At 40.9% G+C, this 24,242-nt stretch overlaps 1 protein-coding gene across 1 annotated transcript in view; it reads left to right on the top strand.

Moving 5' to 3' along the window:
- The window catches only part of LOC124722851 (ecdysone 20-monooxygenase), a 163,365-nt gene extending 139,578 nt beyond the window's left edge, over nucleotides 1-23,787 (top strand). The window contains exons 7-11 of the mRNA XM_047247976.1: nucleotides 4,534-4,752; nucleotides 15,137-15,303; nucleotides 15,805-15,883; nucleotides 16,082-16,297; nucleotides 22,657-23,787. Of these exons, the coding sequence (XP_047103932.1) occupies nucleotides 4,534-4,752; nucleotides 15,137-15,303; nucleotides 15,805-15,883; nucleotides 16,082-16,297; nucleotides 22,657-22,764 (789 nt within the window). The 3' untranslated portion in view covers nucleotides 22,765-23,787. The remainder of the gene's footprint in view (nucleotides 1-4,533; nucleotides 4,753-15,136; nucleotides 15,304-15,804; nucleotides 15,884-16,081; nucleotides 16,298-22,656) is intronic.
- The last annotated feature ends 455 nt before the right edge of the window (nucleotides 23,788-24,242 follow it).

Genomic DNA, 24,242 nt, shown 5'->3' with positions numbered 1-24,242 from the left:
CAAAGGAATCCTAGTAACATCTAATATGTTAAGAAGTGGAATGCGTTCATCGAGGGAAGGGAAGCCTTTGGTCTTTGAATTATATGCCAATGACCTCGATTAAATTTTATCCTTGCAGAGAATCGTACAAAGTTAGCCTTTTGTGGGTCAGTAATGTTAACTTCGGCGATCTTTTTGGTGCAGTTTGGATGGGGTAGGTTGCACTGGGTTTCCTTCCCGAATCTTATTTAAGTGCGCAAATCCCATCGAAAGCAAAGTTGTTAGTGATGAAGCTCCAGCTGAATTTGCAAATGACTGGAGGAATCAGCAGTTCGCTAGTAGAATAAATTAACCAGAAATTGCCATCAAGTAAATGAAAGGAGTCATGAAAAGTATACACCATGGTCGCCTGGCAAGGTATGTTGTAGCGAATTGGTAACGAAGCGGAGTGCTGCAGGGAGAGAGATGTGGAGGAATATGCCTGAATCTGTGCCAAATGTACGCACCCCCGTCTGATCGCCTCACAGCTTAATACAGTAGCAGCACAATATGCACTGGCTGCAGGTCACCCGGTCGAAGCTGAAACTGTCTGCTAGCTGTGGGAACATCTGCACAGTTGTTCGTGCTCTTGCATGTGGCTGCCATGGTTCCATAAATATAGTGAATTTATCTGACAGTACTATATAGTAAAGGTCACACAGTTATTGCAAAGTCATAAACATACATAATGTAATGTTGACCATTTAATTATACTGACGTAGTTTATAGATTACATCGAACTGTAATTTAGTTATAATATACTAACATTTTATAATAAGACCAGCAGTTACAGTGTACTAACGCATTAACACAACGTAACTGAACGATCTTCTGACCTTGTTAAACCTAGAATACATATTCAATGATTTAAAAATTTAAAATGGTCTGCTATAGTACCTAGGCTGCAGGTAAAACGTAAACACCACGAAGTACACCCGACATGATCCCATAAGTTAACATATTAATACGGAAGACTAACTCCTTCAAATACCCCGGAGAATGGCTAACCCCGAAAACCCATGAGGGTCTGGCTATGAATAGCAGGTGCACCAAACTGGCGAACGCCTACCGCCTCAGTAAGACATTTACTGATCTAAATTCAATTCCGTCGTTCTAAAACTCCGACACTACAGCGTCGTAGCGGGAAATTCAGAGCTTTATTCCTCATTATTCCCAAACATGGTCAAAAAGGTCATGTAGTCAGGATGCACAACTGAACATTCACACCTAGATATTCAGCACTGTCTCTAACGGAGAACAACTTACGTCAAATGGACAAGACTAGTTGGGAAAGAGCTTGAACAACTAGAAATTGGCCACAGCGGCGTTCGCTACTGAGATCAGTAAGCAATGCTTATCTCAACATCAGATTATCTCCAGTCCTTATCAGCAGTTAAAGTCACCTACAACGCTAGAATAAGAGTGTACTGGGCTTAGAGGAAAGTTCGCCAGAATTAAGAACAACGTGATCTAGTGTAAACCACAATGGCGTATGGAATATAACAGTAATAAATAAACAAAAATCGCGAAGACTGAATCAAGTTGACCGAACTGCTAACAGAATTTTCTATTTTCGAAGTGTCTTAATGCATTCTCTCTATCGGATGTTCCCTTCATCTGCCTTCCTCTTCATTTCCGCGTACTTAACACACCCTACAGCTGCATGTATGCTATCCTTGGGCGTCCTCGGCTATTCAAAAAATGGTTCAAATAGTTCTGAGCACTATGGGACTTAACTTCTGAGGTCATCAGTCCCCTAGACTTAGAACTACTTAAACCTAACTAACCTAAGGACATCAAACACACCCATGCCCGAGGCAGGATTCGAACCTGCGACCGTAGCGGTCGCGCGGTTCCAGACTGTAGCGCCTAGGACGGCTCGGCCACTCCGGCCGGCCCTCGGCAATTTCTTCCCTCATTAGCTCCTTCTGCTATTGTTCAGATGATGTTATTGTGCCTTAAGATGTGTCCTCCGAGTCTGTCTCTTCTTGTTTGAATGTGCATCCAGAGATATGCGATTTCCTGTATTCTTCTCTGTACCTCTTAACAGACAACTCTGTATCTCCAGGTGATGCTTCTGTAGCACCAAATCATCAGGGCTTCTAGCTGTCGTATATTTTGTTTTCCCGATGTTCAAATTCCACACTCGTGTAGGGTCACACTCCAGACAAATGCTTTCGTAATCTCTTTCCTTATTTCCAGACTGATGTTCTTGTTCTTTAGTAAGTTCTTTCTCCAATTAAATGCAATTTGGACCTGCTATATTTTACTCATAGTTTCTTTCCTACTTCTGCAATCTCTTGTAACACTGCTTCCCAGTAAGATTAATTCCTCTATCATTTCTAAATCCTCTCTTCCATTTCTCTGTCTTAGAGGCTCATAGTCGTCTTCAGTATTGCATAACATCACTTTAGTCTCTCTCTTGTTTATTCTCGCATCACAGTGGTTACAGAAAATCTCTTGCATTGTGCTGAGAACTTTCACTAGACTTTCTTTCGTCTCCGTGGCCACAGCAACACCACCTACATTTCACAGGATGCCAACAAATTTTGATTTTCTCCTCAGTTGTCTCGCGGACTAGGTCAGTAGCTTCCTGATTGTAAGTGCTGTATATAAGAGGAGAAAGAGCACTACCTCATCTCACGCTTTTTCTCATTTTTGCTTCTTGTTCATTATGAAAATTCCTGATCACTGCCATTTCGTTCTTGTACGAGAGGCGTTCAATAAGTAACGCGACACATTTTTTCTGAAAACAGGTTGGTTTTACTCAGGATCCCAATACAAAATATTATTCACTACTCTTTTGACTACAGAACCCCATTTTTCAAGATAATCTCCGTTCAATGCTACGGCCTTACGCCACATTACTGTGAGGGTAGTACCACTCTATTGGTCGACGTCGGAGCCAACGTGTTGCTGCTTCAATAACCTCCCCGTCATCAACGCACGATACTGCTTCCCGCGAAGTGTATCCGTCATTATCTTCCTTCGTTGTCTTTTATGGTCTTCTGTTAGGTGGCGAGGAACCCAGCGGCCACACACCTCTGAGTACCCAACTGGCGGACGAGTGTGCCAGCACTACCAACAGAAACGTCCAGTTGTGCAGCGAAGTATACAGGGTGTTACAAAAAGGTAAGGCCAAACTTTCAGGAAACATTCCTCACACACAAATAAAGAAAAGATGTTATGTGGACATGTGTCCGGAAACGCTTAATTTCCACGTTAGAGCTCATTTTAGTTTCGTCAGTATGTACTGTACTTCCTCGATTTACCGCCAGTTGGCCCAATTGAAGGAAGGTAATGTCGACTTCGGTGCTTGTGTTGACATGCGACTCATTGCTCTACAGTACTAGCATCAAGCACATCAGTACGTAGCATCAACAGGTTAGTGTTCATCACGAACGTGGTTTTGCAGTCAGTGCAATGTTTACAAATGCGGAGTTGGGAGATGCCCATTTGATGTATGTATTAGCACGGGGCAATAGCCGTGGCGCGGTACGTTTGTATCGAGACAGATTTCCAGAACGAAGGTGTCCCACCAGGAAGACGTTCGAAGCAATTGATCGGCGTCTTAGGGAGCACGGAACATTCCAGCCTATGACTCGCGACTGGGGAAGTCGCGCTGGTACGTTCTGTTGCTGTGTGTTTCCATCTCATGATTAATGTGATTTGAATAGAAGTAATAAAATGAGCTCTAACATGGAAAGTAAGCGTTTCCGCACACATGTCCACATAACATATTTTCTTTCTTTGTGTGTGAGGAATGTTTCCTGAAAGTTTGGCCGTACCTTTTTGTAACGCCCTGTATAATTGTGATCCGCACGTTCTGACATTGCAGGAGTCACAGCTGTGCGTAGCCGACCGGCACGCGGGAGATCGGGCAGGTTTGTGCGACCTTGTGGTGATGACAGACGTCTCGCCCAACGGTTCACCGTGTTTTTGTTCACTGCCAGGTCTCCGAAGTCATTCTACAACTCAATGATAGCGCTATTCTTGGAACGCACTGCCGTTACAAACGCCATTTTGAGGGCTACGTATAGCTCCACCACCTATCGGAACTTCATGAAACTATAAGGGAAGAAGCGGGAATATTCCACGATGTTCCACACCAAACTCCGCATTTTTTCAACAGAAATTGTAGAGAAAAAGTGTTACATTACATATTTAACGCTCCTCGTAGAAGCCAAGTGTCAGTTGCATGTCTTCGTATTTTAGATCTGCTTTCTTCAGCACTCTGAACGTCTCTTGCCAGTTAATATTACCGAATGCGTTTTCCAGGTCCACAAAGGCAACATAAGTTGGCTTATTTTTCTGTAATTTCTTTTCGACGACATGACTCAGTGACAGAATCGCCTCTCCTGCTCCTAATCCCCTCTCTATCTCAGACAGATTTTCACTCAGCATGTCCTCCACCTTCTTTTCAACTCTCCTCAAACTATCTGGATGATAATTTTTGATGCTCGATCACCACTTCCACAATCCTCGAGGGCTACACAAATTTTGGTGATTGTGCAGATACTGCCAACGCGAGCCTATTCGCTGTTCGTGGAGTGCGAAGAGCACTACTACGACGTGATCTCTGGGCTGGTGGAGGCGGCACTGCGCGAGGAAGAGAGCACGTGCGAGGTGGAGCCGGTGCGCAGCGTCTTCATGTCCATCCTGCACGCGCCGGACCTCGACCTGCGCGACAAGAAGGCCGCCGTCATCGACTTCATAGCCGCCGGAATCACCACGGTCAGTCCCCACATTGATTATGCAACGGCAGTAGCTATCATTAGCCTCTTAAGAAAAATCTAAAGTCGATTTTTGCACGAGCAACTGTCTGGTCAAAATCGACTACTCGTGAGGTGTGCGTGTCACATACCAGCATGTAAATCAGCTGCCAGACAAGCCACGAGTGGATCAGTGACGCCAGTATTCAACTGACTGTGCCGAGTGTATAGCTCTAATATTTTGTGTATTCTGAAGACTGCGCATGCTCTGACGGGGGACCGTTGTGGCGTCTGCTAACATCGGAAGCTATAACCAGTTCTTACTGCACTCACTCACATCTACACTCCTCAACCAACCTTATGGCGTGTGACGCAGGGTACTAGGCACCGATGACGTCGGCAGTTTGGCCCTATATGTCACCCCCCCCCCCCCTCCCAGCCCCCTTCTCAATGTCTCCTATAGACTTAAGTCTTGTAGTATGACACGTCTCGAAACTGACCGACTCAATTGTACCGTAAAGGACAAATTTAGAATCTTGCCCGGCGGGGTCAGGGATTTTCTCTGCCTCGTGATGACTGGGTGTTGTGTGATGTCCTTAGGTTAGTTAGGTTTAAGTAGTTCTAAGTTTTAGGGGACTGATGACCATAGATGTTAAGTCCCATAGTGCTCAGAGCCATTTGAACCATTAGAATCCAGCCCCACTCAGCCCCACCCCCTTTGGATAAACTGCTGAGGAAGCCCATGCGCACAGTGTCCGAGGTCGACAATATTCAAGTATCGGTGCAAGGAAGGTTTGGCAAACTACCTCCTTAATAGGAATTTACACTTTCCGAGAATTGTTCCAGTAACTATGTCTCTCGTATCTGCCTTTCCTACGATTTGTCTTACTCATACGTGGTCGTTCCACGTTAAATCGCTCCGAGTGCATACTCCCAGTTATGTAATGGATGTGACGTCTTCTAGCGATTGTTCGGTAATCGTGTAATCATAAAATAACGTGCTTTTGTGCTTGTCTATGCGCAGGACGTTACATTTGTTTGAGCAAATCCTCTACAGGTCTTCTACATTTGGCTGCAGTTTGCTAGCTTTGCGTTATTTGTGTGTATACGACGACATAAATCGCAAACAGCCTCATGAAGCTTCCACCACTATCCACTAGGTTAAAAGATGTGCCTTGTTTTGGTTTGATTCACTGGTAAAGGAAATTGTGGGTAAGCCACCTGACAAAGAGCTGAGTGGCCAGTCTGTGGGTACTATGGGCAGTACAGAGATATCATAGTTAGTGGATTAATGTATCCGACTACGCAGACTGCCACTATAAAAATTCATATTTAATTTTAACCCTCATCACAACCTACTCAGAAAAAGGCTACAGGGATTGTGCAAAAAGTAATGAGACTGATTTTTTTGGTTTGAGTATCAACAGAGAGACCCCTTTACGACACAAAAATATGTGAACAAAGTGAAGTCTCAGAGTTGGCAGAACAACTAGTGAGAGTTGGAGAAAGAACAACTTTGGCCTCTACACATTATTAAAACTATTAACACTATTCAAGGGTCGCTTCTGAATTGAATATAAAATAAAGAAAAGTATCGTGCTCCCGCCCTCTCTCACTAATCACTGTGATAATACCATGGCAAATTATCTAGCAAATTAGGCATACTGCTGCAAATTAATAAAGGAAAATAAAGCATGAAAGGTGAGCATTGTGGGTGAAAATGAACAAATATGAAAGGCGTGCATATTGAACGAGAATCAGTGCACGTCTTTCAGGGTGATATATGTACTAGATTATTATAAATGATTGAAGTGATTTCGCGAATTTACTGTAACTGTATTATGTGACATATTGTCACAAGGCTAAACACACGCATTGAAAAATTCAAAAAGATTTTTTTGCACATTACAAGTGCTCCATACTGATCCTGCACATATTGGGTGGATAATCAAGTTGTTCTCATGTTCGGCGCAGGATGTCCTTAACACTAGTGTAAAATACTGTTGATGCAGGTAGCTTTGATGATAGAGTAGGCATAAACACTGAATCTTTGACATAAACCCACACAAAAAAATTGCGTGGGGTTAGTCGAGAGACCATGGACGCCATGAAATGAATTGCTGACCATCAACCCCACCATGACTAATCCATTGGTTTCTCAATTTCCTGTTTAAGAATTCTTGAACATCATGATGGAAGTGGGTGGAGCACCAAACTGTTGATAGATGAAGGCCACATTGTCGGTCTCCAGTTGTGGCATGAGGCAATTTTCCAGCACGTCCAGATACACGTGTCCTGTAACGGTCTTTTTACAGAAGAAAGAGGGACTGTAAACTTTTAACCACGAGACAGCACAGAACACATCGACTATTGGTGAATCTCGAATGTGCAGCTCTATAGTGTGGTGACTCTGTGTCCTCCAGATTCGCCCATTGTGACTCTTCACTGTGCCATTGACAAAAAGTGTTACTTCATCCTCTTCCATAAGCTTTTGCAACTGTGCCGAAAATTCAAAGCTTCTGACTTTGTCATCATGATCAGGACTTGGAGCAACTGCAACTGGTAATGCTTCAGCTTCAGTCATTTCCCTAAGTTCTCTCAGTTGGTTGGTTATGATGTGTTCAGCTCTGTGCTTGCTCTGTTCGTCGACTTCTCTGGGCTACGTATGATACTAGCCCACAGGCGTTCAACCATTTCTTCACTCACTGCAGGCCCATCTCTTGATTTTCCCTTGCAGAATCATCCCAAAGCGTTAAACTGTGCAGACCATCGCCAAACAGAGTTGGCAGCTAATAGAGCTTTGTTGAATTTCGTTCTGAAGTGTCGCTGCAGTGTTACGGCAGACTGATGTGAACGTAACGCCTTCTCGGCGCTTCTCGCCATGTCACCGAACTGCTAACTGCTGCGCTCTCGTGGCAGAAACTTGAAGCACGGCTGCAACAATACAGAACTTCACGAGTTTTCTTACAGGATATGAATGTTGAGTTCTGTGGCAATATGCCAATTAACATTGCTACAGTGAATTTAGGAAATCGCTTCAATCATGTTTAACAACCTTGTATGTATAGTTAATAGTAATGATCCTATAACGCTCTCTTGGGATTCGTCTGAAGTTACCTCTGTGTCAAAAGATTTCTCTCCATTAAGAATGATCAGCTCGGCCCTGTTTGCTGGGAATTCTACACTCCAGCCCCAAAGGCCGCCTGATACACTAGATACACCATGTGATCAAAAGTATCCGAACACCTGGCGGAAAATGACCTACAAGTTCGTGGCGCCCTCCACCGGTAATGCTGGAATTTCAGTAGGGTGTTGACCCACCCTTAGTCATGCCAACAGCTTCCACTCTCGCAGGCATACATTCAATCATGTGCTGGGGGGTTTCTTGGGGAATGGCAGCCCATTCTTCTTGGAGTGCTGCACTGAGGAGAGACATTGATGTCGGCCGGTGAGGCCTGGCACGAAGTCGGCGTTCCAAAACATCCAAAAGGTGTTCTATAGAATACAGGTCAGGACTTTGTGCAGGCCATTCCATTACAGGGATGTTACTGTCGTGTGACCACTCGGCCACAGGCTGTGCATTATGAACAGGTGCTCGATCATGTTGAAAGATGCAGTCGCCATCCTCGAATTGCTCTTCGACAGTGGGAAGCAAGAAAATGCTTAAAATATCAATGTAGGCCTGTGTTGTGATGGTGCCATGCGAAACAACAAGGGCTGCAAGCCCCCTCCTTGAAAACCACGACCACACCATAACACCACCACTTCCAAATTTTACTGTTGGCACTACACAGGCTGGTAGATGACGTTCACAGGCATTCGCCATACCCACACCCTGCCATAGGATCGCCACATCGTGTACCGTGATTCGTCACTTCACACAATGTTTTCCCACTGTTCAATCGTCTAGTGCTTACACTCCTCACACCAAGCGAGACGTCGTTTGGCATTTACCGGCGTGATGTGTGACTTATGAGCAACTGCTCGACCATGAAATCCAAGTTTTCTCACCTCCCACCTAACTGTCATAGTACTTGCAATGGGTCATGATGCAGTTTGGAATTCTTGTGTGGTGGTCTGGATGGATGTCTGCCTACTACAAATTACGACCTCCTTCAACTGTCGGTTTCCACTTCACTATCACATCGGAAACAGTGGACCAAGGGAAGTTTAGGAGTGTGGGAATCTCGCGTACCGACGTATGACACAAGTGACACCCAATCACCTTACCACGTTCGAAGTCTGTGAATTCCGCGGAGCGCCCCATTCTGCTCTCTCACGGTGTCTAATGACTACTGAGGTCGCAGGTATGGAGTTCTTGGCAGTAGGTGGTAGCACAATGCACCTTATATGAAAAACGTATGTTTTCCGGGGTGTGCGGATACTTTTGATCACATAGTGTATGCCGTTCTCTCGCATTTTGTTCATTATCCAACAGCGCGGAACTGAATCGACGGCCTTCCGAAAGTCAAAGAACATAGCAACAGCAATGACGCAGGTATATACTGCCTTGAGGATCACATGGACGATTGAGCGAGCTGGGTTTCACACGGTCGTTGTTTGCGGAATCCATGTTGATACCTAGAGAGATTTTTCGGTCTCCAGGAAAGGTCATAAAAAGCGAGCATAAAACGTGTTATAAAATTCTGCGAACAAGAAGGAAAACAAGACCCATACTATATAGTAAAATGGGACTGTATAATGTCTTCTATACATTGTTTGACGTGTATTATGTATCGACCTATATAATATCTAGCAAATAAATGTAGATATTTTGACAAGCTGTTTCAGTCCTCAGCAGTGTGGAAATTTTACCACATGACTTTTTTCAAGAACATCCTATATGAATTTTACTTTGGTCATTAATAAAGTCTAGTATCACTGCTAGTTCCGTCATGCTGTTACTATATTCCGAATTTCTTTAAAAAGGGTGACCTCTTGACTTCACATTCACCATTTAGGCCTATATTTCTCGAATTTTCGAGGCAGTTTGTAGGGTAGTGTTGCCGCTCAACAATACCACCCCAGAACTCAACATGTTTCGTCGCCTGTTTTGAATTTCTTCTTAGTTAAAGTTTTTTTACTTTTTCTGTACACTGGATAACTGAGTGATGATGTGTCTCGTTCCTTAACTCTGAACTAGCCATATCCCTTTCGTGCCCGAATAGCGGTAGCCATAAAATCGTTCAAATTATAGTCTGACAGTGGCGTATCATGGGCCCAAATTCTGAGGAATGAATGAAATGTGAAACTATTTCCTAACATAAAACTATTTGCTTGTAATAAGCCTAACAAGCATTTGATATTGGTACTTCATGTATTATATTCTGTCGTGTTGTTTACGTAAATGAAGTAGATAAAAATGACCATTTGTGTCAAAATTGTCTTCTTATTTGGCGTGTGTTACAACTGCTGCTATAAGGGAAGTAGGATGTCAAACTGGCCGACTGGGAGCAGGAGAGGCACCACAGAACATTTTAATTTCCACTGTCCTGAATGTAGGCTTGATGGATTCCGTTACAGAATATACACGTTTGAGTTGCACAGAACGAAATACGGTGACGAGCAATAGAAGAATGCTGTGTGAAGAGGCGTGGCACTGAACTTTGGCACTCTTAAGAAAAAATAACGTGTCTTACATTTCCTCGACTATATGTGTTCTATGTATCAAACTCTTCAAAAAGATGTGCGCTACAAAATGAACGTATTTTTGAAAACCTGAATTTTTAAATTTTTGATGTCCTATCTCAAACGCTCGTGGGGGAGGGGGATGGGCGCCACTATCAAGTTCTTACCCCAGTTCGGAAATGTACAGTAGATCCGGGGCTGATCACTTTGTCCACCACGGAACTAGTTGCAGTATCATTACATAGTGCTATTATTCATAACAGTCCCTCCATAAATTCCACAAATTTCATGTCTAGTGTCTACTAGTTCTCTGTCTCTCATTTTCCATAATTGTCAGGATGCAAACAGAAGTTAATTTCTTGAGTGTCCATGTAATTGACAATTTAATATCTGTGTCTGCCCAATACTCAAACCCATCTTACACTGCAGTTGGTCTTTCATTTTATTTCTGTTGGGACAGGTCATGTCTTGGCTGACAAATAATACATTGAGCATGATGAACTTGTATTTTATTTGCTACATGGTTACACACACAATACTTTCCTGCATACAAGTCATGGCTAATTCAGTGACAGTTCTATTTCCCCTTTCAGTGACTCCGTGTTGTTGTGGACTGTATGGCAATGGTTTCTGGTGCAAAATGCCAAGCTGGTTAGTTGGACTGTTAACCTCTTAACTGCAAAACTCTAATCCATTATCTGTCCCTAATGTCTTTATGCTCCTGCACAAATGTTTCTCATTCAGTTTAAAGAAGGAGCCAATTTATTCTTGATGAAGTACACCTTTCTCCACTGACTATAGTCATCTCTCAACATCAAGAAATACACTCCTGGAAATGGAAAAAAGAACACATTGACACCGGTGTGTCAGACCCACCATACTTGCTCCGGACACTGCGAGAGGGCTGTACAAGCAATGATCACACGCACGGCACAGCGGACACACCAGGAACCGCGGTGTTGGCCGTCGAATGGCGCTAGCTGCGCAGCATTTGTGCACCGCCGCCGTCAGTGTCAGCCAGTTTGCCGTGGCATACGGAGCTCCATCGCAGTCTTTAACACTGGTAGCATGCCGCGACAGCGTGGACGTGAACCGTATGTGCAGTTGACGGACTTTGAGCGAGGGCGTATAGTGGGCATGCGGGAGGCCGGGTGGACGTACCGCCGAATTACTCAACACGTGGGGCGTGAGGTCTCCACAGTACATCGATGTTGTTGCCAGTGGTCGGCGGAAGGTGCACATGCCCGTCGACCTGGGACCGGACCACAGTGACGCACGGATGCATGCCAAGACCGTAGGATCTTACGCAGTGCCGTAGGGGACCGCACCGCCACTTCCCAGCAAATTAGGGACACTGTTGCTCCTGGGGTATCGGCGAGGACCATTCGCAACCGTCTCCATGATGCTGGGCTACGGTCCCGCACACCGTTAGGCCGTCTTCCGCTCACGCCCCAACATCGTGCAGCCCGCCTCCAGTGGTGTCGCGACAGGCGTGAATGGAGGGACGAATGGAGACGTGTCATCTTCAGCAATGAGAGTCGCTTCTGCCTTGGTGCCAATGATGGTCGTATGCGTGTTTGGCGCCGTGCAGGTGAGCGCCACAGTCAGGACTGCATACGACCGAGGCACACAGGGCCAACACCCGCCATCATGGTGTGGGGAGCGATCTCCTACACTGGCCGTACACCACTGGTGATCGTCGAGGGGACACTGAATAGTGCACGGTACATCCAAACCGTCATCGAACCCATCGTTCTACCATTCCTAGACCGGCAAGGGAACTTGCTGTTCCAACAGGACAATGCACGTCCGCATGTATCCCGTGCCACCCAACGTGCTCTAGAAGGTGTAAGTCAACTACCCTGGCCAGCAAGATCTCCGGATCTGTCCCCCATTGAGCATGTTTGGGACTGGATGAAGCATCGTCTCATGCGGTCTGCACGTCCAGCACGAACGCTGGTCCAACTGAGGCGCCAGGTGGAAATGGCATGGCAAGCCGTTCCACAGGACTACATCCAGCATCTCTACGATCGTCTCCATGGGAGAATAGCAGCCTGCATTGCTGCGAAAGGTGGATATACACTGTACTAGTGCCGACATTGTGCATGCTCTGTTGCCTGTGTCTATGTGCCTGTGGTTCTGTCAGTGTGATCATGTGATGTATCTGACCCCAGGAATGTGTCAATAAAGTTTCCCCTTCCTGGGACAATGAATTCACGGTGTTCTTATTTCAATTTCCAGGAGTGTATTTTGCACCACCCACAGAGACTTCTTGCATTTTACCACACAAATCTGCATGTACAAGCTCACCTATTTGTTTTGATTTTGAATCACTGGATGGAAATGACAGTTTACACATTTCACCGATAATGCAGTCCCCACAATGAAACTTCTGATCTTGAAACTTTATATTGGCACTGACAAAACTTGTTTAATTTGCATGATATTCTGATGTGCCATCATTTTGTGCCACCAAAAAAGGTTCACACGCAGCAACATTTGCACAAAACTCATGGTTTGAAACAACCTTAAATTTAGTTTTTAATAGTTTGTCATGTCTGCCTCTCACAGTAACAACACTTTCATCCCCTAAAAATTTACACGTTCTATTGTCAGACTGATGTGTCATAGCTTTGTTGAGAACTGAACCAAAGCAGAACAGACTGTAGGTTAACTCAGGAATGTACAAAACCTTAATGATGTCCATTCTAGTGTAGGCCAGAATATTAATGTCCTCAGATCCAAGAGCAGGAATGTGTTTTCCATCACCAATACACGGGTGCTGATGACCAGGCAGTTGAGATCCCGACAAACTGAACATCATCATCATCATCATCAACATCATCACCAATACAAACAGGTCTCATCTCTGGAAATTTTGCATAGGTGGTGAACCAAGAATACTGGCTGAACATGTGTTCAGTTGCTACTGAATCCATGTACCATACTTCTCCAGTTGTACCTCAGTCAGCTGCACTGAACATTGCGTCTCTATTAGAGCTTCTCCAGTGGGTGAAGAGTGGTTTGCAGTTGGGTTTTACACTATTTGCAATCATTGATCCAGTGACATGGCTTGTGACAATAGTGACAAGTGCCTGATTTTGCAAAATGATTGTGTTTCTTACCACCATTTTTATGAGAGCTGTTGCTTGCTGCATACGCTTTACTTTCACATGTATCATTTATGTTCATTCTATTTTTCTGAATGGCAAGCCTGGAAATCAGTTTGCTAAGTGTTCATTCACTTGCCTGCACAAATTCCTGTGCACTGACAAAATATTTGTATGCCATTGGTAGAATCATCAGAATTTTTGTAACACCCATCTATTCAGGTATTTTCTCACTTAGAAACTACAAGCAGTGTGGAAAATGTGCAGTTGTAGCAATATGTGTCACTATATCATTAGCTGATTTCTCTTTCAAAGTATACAACTGATGAAGTAACATGTAAACACTGGTTCTAGACTTTTGTTGATAAATAGACACTAGCTTGTCCCACATTTTTTTTCAAGTGTTGAAGTTCGTAATATGCAGCATAGTTTTTTCTTCAACAAACATGACAATAATTCAGTGAGCTGTTTTGTCACACTTCATCCAGGCTGCAATCAACTTGCTGTACACAGTGTTATCAGATGTATCTTCAGGCAGATAATATGAATCATTGACAACAGTTCAAGCATTGTGTGATTTCAACACTATGCATACTTGAAACTTCCAGACAGTCCGATTTTCAACACCTTTGAGTTTATTTATATAGAAAATCTCACTTTCCATCTCGAGGTTAAGTTATTTTTGTTTTCACAGATGGCCAGAAAACTAACCTCGCATGGTGCAATTATATTTGAATTATTATTCCATGTTAATTAGTAAATTTTCACAAAAATATTATTTGTCTTGTGTTTCTGGGCCCGTAGCCTGTTCGGATTGATTATTTCATGGTTGAAAAATAATACATCGAACATGATGAGCTTGTATTTTATTTGCTACACAGTTACACCCACAACACATTGGAAAAGAATGGACGCTTGTAACAGAATAAAAACATATTGGGCTGCAAAGAAAATGCACACAGCAAAGAGTCATGAGAACCAAAGAAAATAAATTAGCACTCCAGAACTGAGTTCTGAACATGTATAACAAATAAATTTGTCCCTTTTACACATTTTTAACAATTTTAAAGGTCTTTGAGTACCCAGCTTCTCTGAGACCTCTTTATAAAACATTCCCATCTGTTTTAATATCTACTATGCTACTAGACCCTCAAAGTCAACTGGATGATGGTGAAAGATCAGTAAAGACGAAAGAGGCCACAGAGAAAAAAGATCCACCCTCCCTTCCTTCTGTAACTCGGAGGACAAATGGTATGCATGTGGGTCTACCTGAGACAAATGTGACACTCATTCTGAATAATGGAAACAACTGATATAATTGTTCATCACAGTAAGCCATTATTCTGAATAAGGTAGTTCTCTCATTTGATAGGGTGTTGGTGAAAATCTATGTGTGAAATTGTGGTCATAGTGTACTAAGTTTGCTTCTTCTGGATAATGAGCAAAACACACCTGTAGCTTTCAGGTATGAAGTGCAGAGACAAAGAGAATGTGGAAGTAATTTAATGATCAGAGTTCCTGCTGGGCTAGCTGTCATGTGCTGTTCAAATACAACTCTCTTTTTATATATATTAATTTGCTGATGTTTGAAAATATCTATTGACTGTAGCACCTTTTGCCGTACTGCCCTTTCCATTTTTTGTTTTTATACATTTTTTCCTCTTTCAGCTTGGGAGCTCACTCACTTTTCTGTTGTATAACTTGGCAAAGAATCCATCTGTACAGAGTCGTTTGCATGAAGAAATCTCTGTCCTAGTGCCTCATGGCGCTCCAGTGACCAGTGAAAACCTTCGAAATGCAAAGTACTTGCGTGCAGTCATATCAGAATCTTTCAGGTAATTATGAAATTAGTAATAGCTATCTAAAGTACATGAACATGTGAAAAACTGTTTTGTCTTAGGTGGAACTCGTGTAACTGATTTCACAAAACTTTTTACATAATTCAGATAACACATGTTACATCTTCCTTGAGTATTGGAGGTGGGAACATTACAATATATCACAAGACAGCAATTTCAATTCAAAACTTCATTTCATGTATTTATGTATAATATTTTGTAACATATGTGTGGTGTCAGTTTACCACCTCATTCTTTTTGAAAACTGTTGTAATCGCATAATCATGTAAACAAAGTATTTTCTTGTGTTCATTCAAAGTTAGAAAGTTCCTTCGCTCTCATAAACTAAATATTGATGTTTTCCCTTTTCCAAGATGTCTACACTTTCCATAAATAAAGAAGCCATGTCTCGGTACACATAGCTATAAATGAGTATCAGAGGTTATTAAATGTATTATTATATCTTCATCAGGTTAAAAAGTTCTATGTTTGTTTCAGAGTGCTGCCTGCTGCTATATGTCTTGCCCGTATACTGGAAAATGAACTAGAGCTTAGTGGCTACTCCCTACCAGCTGGGGTAATTCTCATCACTTGTACTTTTCTCATTATACACAAATATAAATTAAAAGTAAAATTTTTCTCTGAACTATTAATTGAAACTGTACCTTATGATAAGTGGATCTTAAAAATGCCTTATATAAAAATTGTAATTCCTAAATGTTTACTGGCACCTAACAAAATCCATGCAATGAAAATTAATCTGTTTACATTTCAGTGTGTTGTCCTATGTCACACATGGCTGGCAAGCCTTGAAGAGAAAAATTTCACTAAAGCTAAGGGATTCCATCCTGAAAGGTGGATTCCTAAAGAGCGAGAAAAACTGTGTTTCACAAACCACAGCCCTGAACTCCTCATACCATTTGGTTCTGGCACAAGAATATGTCCTGGGAAAAGGTTTACAGAAATGGTTCTTGAAGTGTTCCTTGCAAAGGTAAGATCTGAAATGTACAAGATAAAACTGTTTTATTTTGTTCATACCACAATAACAGGATATACTGGAAATTTTGAAGTGTAATCAATAAACTGATTACATTACTATAATTCCTGAATGTATAGGAAAGGCATGTTGTATCTGAAGATGAAAAGAACAAGTTATTATCTAACTGTAGGTGTTGTAAATCTATATATATTTTTGTGATAATTATACCTACTTTTTGATTCACAAGATATAAACTCAAGTGCAACATTTTTACTTCATCTCATACATATTATTACCTGCATTATTAATGCCATGAAGCAATCTCGTAGTCAACTTTGTAACATTTATCATGCAAACCATATATTTATCAAATACAAAAAAGGTAAATAATAAAAGTTTCTTCTTTATTTTTATGTATTGTTGTAATTGTTACAGAAAATGTCTAGTTAGTGTCTCTATAGTGTTTACTGAGACTGCAGAACAGTTGATATTATCAAAGCATAAAAAAGTTACTGAACATTTGAAACAATAAATAAATAAATAAATAAAACTAAAAAAGATTTCTCATAACAGAGTGTTGAAACTCGTTTGATTCTTACACATGTCTTATTTATAAAGATTTTTTTGGTGCAAATAGTCTTTATTTAGATGAAAAAGGTATACTCTACATTCCTGCATAGCTTTCAAGCACCCTCAGTGAATAACACAATTATAAATATTGATGATCAAATTTTAAATTTTTATCTTTCTACAAGTTTATTGTCAGATTTCTTTACAATTTAATAAAACAATACTTCTCTGTAGAGGTAGCATGTCACAACACTTCCGTGGTTCCTGCACAGTTAAATACAGATTTTCATGTGAAGTCACTTAGATATTTGAATATCAGTTTTCTTAGAACATGCTTTGTAATACACCATGTGATCAAAAGTATCTAGAAACTGGGCTGAAAATTATTTACAAGTTCATGGAACCCTCCATCAGTAATGCTGGGATTCAGTATGGTGTTGGCCCACTTTTAACCTTGATGATAGCTTCCACTCTCGCAGGCATATGATCAGTGAGGTGCTGGAAGGCTTCTTGGGGAATGGCAGCCCATTCTTCACAGAGTGCTGCACTGAGGAGAGGTATTGACGTTGGTCGGTGAGGCCTGGCACAAAGTCAGCATTCCAAAACATCCCAAAAGTGTTCTATAGCAGGGGTTCCCAACAAAATTTTCTCGAGGACCCCCTCATCAAGCATGATTGGTACCTTGTCATATCACAGTATCAAGTACCTAAAAAAGCCAAATTAAGAGCCTTTTTATACTTTTCTATTTTTAGTACTTAGAAAAAACATTGACGTATTCATTACTGAAAAAATGTTGAGCTTAAAACTTTTTCAATTTAGCCGTCTTTGTTATTGTTAAGTTTTTCATTACTGCTCAAAATTTTTGTCTTCAAATCTGGGTGTTTAGTATAACAAACTCTTTAAAAAGAATAAAAATTGAGTATGAACTGAAAATTACAGGAAAAAATTAAAACTGAGTATATTGGTCTTTCAAGTGTACTGCACTTGAGATTGCACTGAGTAGACATGTGTGAAAAATAAGAAAACACTAATTTCATACAAGGTATTATTTATTTGAAAAAATACAGTAACAAAGGAGTACTCCATCAGTATACAGTTAGTTTTAATTTCCAGTCCTTAATGAGATGAGTTCAATCTGACCTTTGAGCCAATTATTTCTGAAATATTAGGTTCCAAACTTGAAACTTTCACTCTGAAATCAGACTGCATGTCGAGCCGATTCTTATATTTGTTTTTCATGAAACACATGGAAGAAAATGCTTGCTCACACCGATATATGGTTGCAAATGGAAGGATGTTTTTCATTCCCTTATCTTCAAGTTTCTTGTAGTCTTTGCGTGCTGATGCCCAGAAGTCTGTAATTTTATCACCTATGAAAATGTTTATCATCGTACCACAGCTTGACAGATCCACAAGTTGACCTTGCTCTTCTTCAGTGAGGCCTTGGATTTTGTCTATTTCTTCACAGCTGAAGGGATTTTGAATCCATCTGTCGTCAGGGTCATGTTCAGGGAAATACTCTCTAAAAGTGGTGGCTAGGCTGTGTAGATGCTCGGCTACATTGATCTTGATCCGGTCAGGCAAACTCTCCTCTGATGACCCCAAGAATTGTTTTAAAGTAGAAAAGTTAGTTAGTTTTCTATCCTTGACGCCCAGATCTGACACTTTTTGACCATGGCACTAATCTTGTCCTCAACTTTGAACATGTCTACATTTTTTCCTTGTAAACTCAAGTTTAACACATTCAAGTGTTCAAACACATTAGCTAAGTATGCAACTGAGCAAAGCCAAGAGAAGTTAGTGAGAAAAACCACTTACTTTGTGTCAAGAAGGAAGACATGAACCTCATCTCTAAGTTCAAAAAATCTTGACAAGATCCTACGTCGAGAAAGCCATCTTACTTCTGTATGAATAAGAAGTTGCTCATGCTCACTGCCAATCTCTTTACACAACAAAGAAAATAATCTGGATTGCAGATATTGAATTTTAATGTAGTTGATGATTTGAACTACTTCATTAAGTATCTTTTGCAAAGGTTCAGGCAATCTTTTGGCTACTAAGGCTTCATGAAGGATACAACAGTGATTCCATTTCCCCTCAGGGGCTACTGCTTTGATATGAGCTAGAAGTCCTGTATTTTTGCCAGCCATTGACTTTGCTCCATCCATTGACAAGCCTACACATTTTTTCCAGGTTACATTGTGTTCATTGAGATAATTATTTAATGCAGTGAAAATATCATCTGCTGTTGTATGCAGTAGTTCGCATGAAAAAAGAAAATCTTCGAACACTTAGTTCTGCCATAAGAATCATGCGAAAACCAACATTATAGATTTTTTAGATATGCCTGTGCTTTCATTGATTTGTAGAGCGTACATGTCACTCATGCAAAGTCTAGCCAGCAATGTTCCTTCGATGTTAATTGCCATATCAGTAATTCGTCTTTGACCAGTATTATTTGAGGCCAGGACAGTTCCTATTACCTTAGGAGCCGCATCACCTAACATTGTCTTGCAAAGTATTACTGCTGATGGCAGTATAAGTTCCTCAGCAATTGTGTGGTTTTTCCCACATTTAGCAACAAGCTGAGCCACTTCGTAAGATGCAAGGGTTGCGTTTTCATTTACATTTGCACCACAGTCTTTGGTAATTGTTTTACAAGACGTTTTCAACTCTCCTAATTTATTTTTGAAAAAAATCTAATGACTTACTTTTGCACTCTGGGTGCCTTGTTTCAATATGGCGCTGGAGTTTTGCTGGTTTCATAGCAAATTACACATTGAGGTTTAGGCTGTTGCTCAGGTCCAGTGAATGTATTTCCAAGTAATCAGAGCTATATTTTCAAATTTTTCCAGTACGCTTAACACTGATTTTGGAAGGGTTAGGTTCAAGGGACGCCAACGATTTAGGTTCAATGGACACTGACAACTTCGGTTCGAGAGTCACTGACTTACTTGCTTGAACATCAGATGCATTATCTTCCTCTTCATCTGTGGGCCTTTCCTGTTTTAACGAACCACTTTTTAACCAACGGTCCATTTTTAGCTACGTGAACTGTAGCTTCCGCAAAAAGTAACGCTTTACAAACACTAATGTTTTAATACAGAATATTGAATATGTAAACAACATGGTCTGTGAAAGCACTGGCAATAAATTAACAATGGCCAATTGTCATCTGAAATGCGAGTTTCTGTGTAAAGTGACTGTCAGTTTCCAGAATGAGATTTTCACTCTGCAGCGGAGTGTGCGCTGATATGTAACTTCCTGGCAGGTTAAAACTGTGTGCCGGACCGAGACTCGAACTCGGGACCTTTGCCTTTCGCAGGCAAGTGCTCTACCATCTGAGCTACCCAAGCATGACTCACTCCCCGTCCTCACAGCTTCAATACTGCTAGTACCTCATCTCCTACCTTCTATACAGCACTTGCCCGCGAAAGGCAAAGGTCTCAAGTTCAAGTCTCGGTCCAGCACACAGTTTTAATCTGCCAGGAAGTTTCATATCAGCACACACTCCGCTGCAGAGTGAAAATCTCATTCTGGAAACATCCCCCAGGCAGTGGCTAAGCCATGTCTCCGCAATATCCTTTCTTTCAGGAGCGCTAGTTCTGCAAGGTTATCAGGAGAGCTACTGTAAGGTTTGGAAGGTAAGAGATGAGATACTGGCAGAAGTAAAGCTGTGAGGGGTGTGAGTCGTGCTTGGGAGCTCAGATAATAGAGCACTTGCCTGCAAAATGCTAAGGTCCCAAGTTCAAGTCTCAGTCCGGCACACAGTTTTAATCTGCCATGAAGTTTCATGACTGTCAGTTGTCAGCTGCAAAGAGGTAGTGCACCCAGTCTAACGGCATACAGCAGAACTATTTGCCTCTATCTTATTATAGTTTTGCACTAGAGTGTGCTAGTGTCAGTTGGCTCTAGGAAGATGCTAGACACAGACGTTAGTGTTCGCTAAAGCTCTACTCATGCAGGAAGCAGCCAAAACAAAAAATTTTTATCATACGAAATATATTAAATATATTTTTTTATTCTAATAGCATCTTGCGGACCCCTCTGTCATACCTTGCAGACCCCTAAGGGTCTGCAGACCATCTGTTGGGAACCACTGTTGTATAGGATTCAGGCTAGTCCATTACAGGGATGCTATTGTTATGTAACCACTCCGCCATAGGCTGTGCAGTATGAAACGGTGCTCGATCATGTTGAAAGATGCAGTCACCATCCCGAAATTGCTCCTCAGCAGTGGGAAGCAAGAAAGTGCTTAGATCATGAATTTAGGCCTGTGCTGTGATAGTGCCATGCAAAACAGCAAGGCGTGCAAGCCCCCTCCATGAAAAACACAACCACATCATAACACCACTGCCTCCGAATTTTACTGTTCGCACTACACACGCTGGCAGATGACGTTCACCGGGCATTCGCCATACCCACACCCTGCCATAGGATCGCTACATTGTGTAGCATGATGCATCAGTCCACACAACGTTTTTCCACTGTTCAATCATCCAGTGTTTACGCTCCTTACACCAAGCGAGACACCAGCATGATGTGTGGCTTATGAGTAGCCGCTCTACAATGAAATCCAAGTTTTCTCACCTCCCACCTAACTGTCATAGTACTTGCAGCAGATCCCATTGCAGTTTGGAATTACTGTGTGACTGTCTGGATAGATGTCTGCCTATTACACATTATGACCTCCTTCAACTGTCGGCGATCTCTGTCAGTCAACAGTTGAGGTCAGTGAGTACGCTTTTGTGCTTTACATGTCCCTTCACGTTTCCACTTCACTATCACGTTGGAAACAGTGGATCTAGGGTTGTTTAGGGGTGTGGAAATCTCGTGTACAGATGTATGACACAAGTGACACCCAGTCACCTGACTACATTCGAAGTCTGTGAGATATGCGGAGCTGCTGAGGCCTCTGATATGGAGTACCTGGCAGTAGGTAGCAGCACAATGCACCTAATATGAAAAATGTGTGTTTTTGGGCGTCTCTGGATACTTTTGATCACATAGTAAATGATTTTTAGTTGAAAGTCTCTGAAGTGGGATCTGTCATCAACTGTCATAATTTCAGCACTGAGTTACTAGCAATCCTCTATTTGATTAAAGAGTTTGTGTATCATATACTTTTCTACATACAAATGAACCTCATATTAACCAGTTAATCAGTATGGAAGTCAATATTTCCTTGTTTGAAACTCTGTAGCTGTGTTTGACAGGTATTTCATTCCAAATCTGCCTTATTCACCCTTTCAGACCAAAAGCGTGGTTGTAAATGGAAAATACATTGCACCAGGCAGTGTGAAGAATTATTACTGGTTTCTGGATTACAATGAAACTACTCTTCATTCCTGAATCAAAGATTTTCCATGTACACTCATTTTATATAAAAACTCTAATTCTAGGCAAACACTGTTGCCGCCCTGACTCAAAAACTCCGTTATATTTAGTAATACAATTTTCTTCCCAATACTAAGGTCAGACTGGTACTTCAATGCTGATAATACTAGTAACACAATAATAAATAAATAATCATCAGAAAATATACTTATTGTAGAGATAAATTATTAAAAGACATTCCAAGATAAGGTATCTCCATTAAATTGCAAAACTGTCATATTCAGTAGAGTTATATACTGTGAGTGATTTATGTTTTGAAGTCCCTACATCTCTAACCTCCTCAGTGTAATTTTTATGCAGGTTTACTGTACTCTCAGAAGGGTACCACTGTCCTTTATTTTCTGATTAATGATTTACCACATGAAAATAGTATTTATTATTTAATTTTTGCAAATATTTTTCAGGTTGCAAGAGATTTTCACCTTACATTTAAAGGTGAATTGAATCTAAAGTTTGAATTCCTTTTGAATCCATCAGGACCTGTCGACTTTGTGTTCCAAGAAAGACAATAAAAAAGGAAACATTTATGTGATGTGTAAAACAGCAAAAGTACCCAACCGGATGCTGTAATATCAATTTTTGTTTGACAGATGCATGCACTACACTGGAACATTAGTTGTATGTAAGAGAACTAAGTTTCACTACCAAGGATGTTGCAGAGATAAATTTATTTGCCAAAGAAAACATAGAACAAAACTGATTAGTTATAAATAATATAATAACATAACTGAATAAGCTATAATGTGATGTATCACTCAGAAAGTGTAAGAGTATTGACAATAATATTAAGGGTGGTAGAGAAAAGAAAATAAACACCTCAAAGAGATAGTGCAATGGTATAGAACATGGAATTAATAATGTGGGCAACACACTGTTGTAAATGAAGAAAACTGTCAGTCTAAGAATGGAAAGAGGAAAGCTATACTATGGCTAAGGAAATAAAACACGGGTTAAAATGCTGAGTAAAAATTTCAAAAATATAAATGCTTTTGAAGATTGTTGGGAATCATAACATGTTTTAAAAACTTGAAAATCCATCCAAAATTCTATTTCCAGGTAATTTAATACTACTTAATGATTATTTGAATAGCATTGGTGATTTTCTATATAAGAGGTAGGCCTAATCATTATTGACAAGTATGTGAAGTACCTACAGATAGTGACTAGAGTAATTAATCATTTGTTACATAAACTTAGAAAATTTTATGTATTGATAACAAAAAGTTATTTGTTTTACATATTTTAAAGTGACATACCAAGAAGTGGAAGTGGAATGTACATCCTTCTTCAGTTTTTGGTTATACAGGTCTTCACACCCACTGTGAATATGGCTCATTTCCCACTTGTAGCTATTAATGTGACACTCTTGTGAATTATATTGTATAAGCAACAAGTACCTGAATAATACAGACTTTGTAAAGTTTGTCATACTTTGCAATTTGTGCCATTGATGTATTAATGAACAGTATGTACTTGTGAAATTTACGTAAGTGTGACTTCCAGAAACTTGTGTAATAATGTACTGTTCTGACAGAATGAAGGCAAAATGACTATTTTATAATTGCAAATAAAGATTTATGCAATTAATTTCTGTATATTCTACACCAAAATTGACCATCTTGTCCAATGAACATGTTTAAGTATAGTACCTTAAAGATAAATACTTCTGCAAACAAATAGCAAAATTTCCCAGAACACATGTGATCATCAATGTCATCACTAAGCAAATGTCTTGCATGCACAGTTTGTGAAAGGTAATTTACACATAAGATTACAGAAGTCCTCTGTGGGACTGATAATTTATTCTTTAAAATGCCCAAGTAAAAAATTTACAAGTGTTTGACATGAGAAAATGTTATGACCATTGGGATGGTTGTTACATACCTAACAATTGGCACAGGAAGTCTGTAAGGCTAATGTGTACTAACAAAGTGCTAATGAATTTCTAACAATACAAGAAGTATGTTAGACAACAGAAGATATTAAAAGG

This window comes from Schistocerca piceifrons, chromosome X (genome assembly GCF_021461385.2).
Source record: "Schistocerca piceifrons isolate TAMUIC-IGC-003096 chromosome X, iqSchPice1.1, whole genome shotgun sequence".
Taxonomy (NCBI): domain Eukaryota; kingdom Metazoa; phylum Arthropoda; class Insecta; order Orthoptera; family Acrididae; genus Schistocerca; species Schistocerca piceifrons.
Note: the sequence above shows the minus strand (reverse complement) of the source record. Positions and strands in the feature narration are given on the sequence as shown.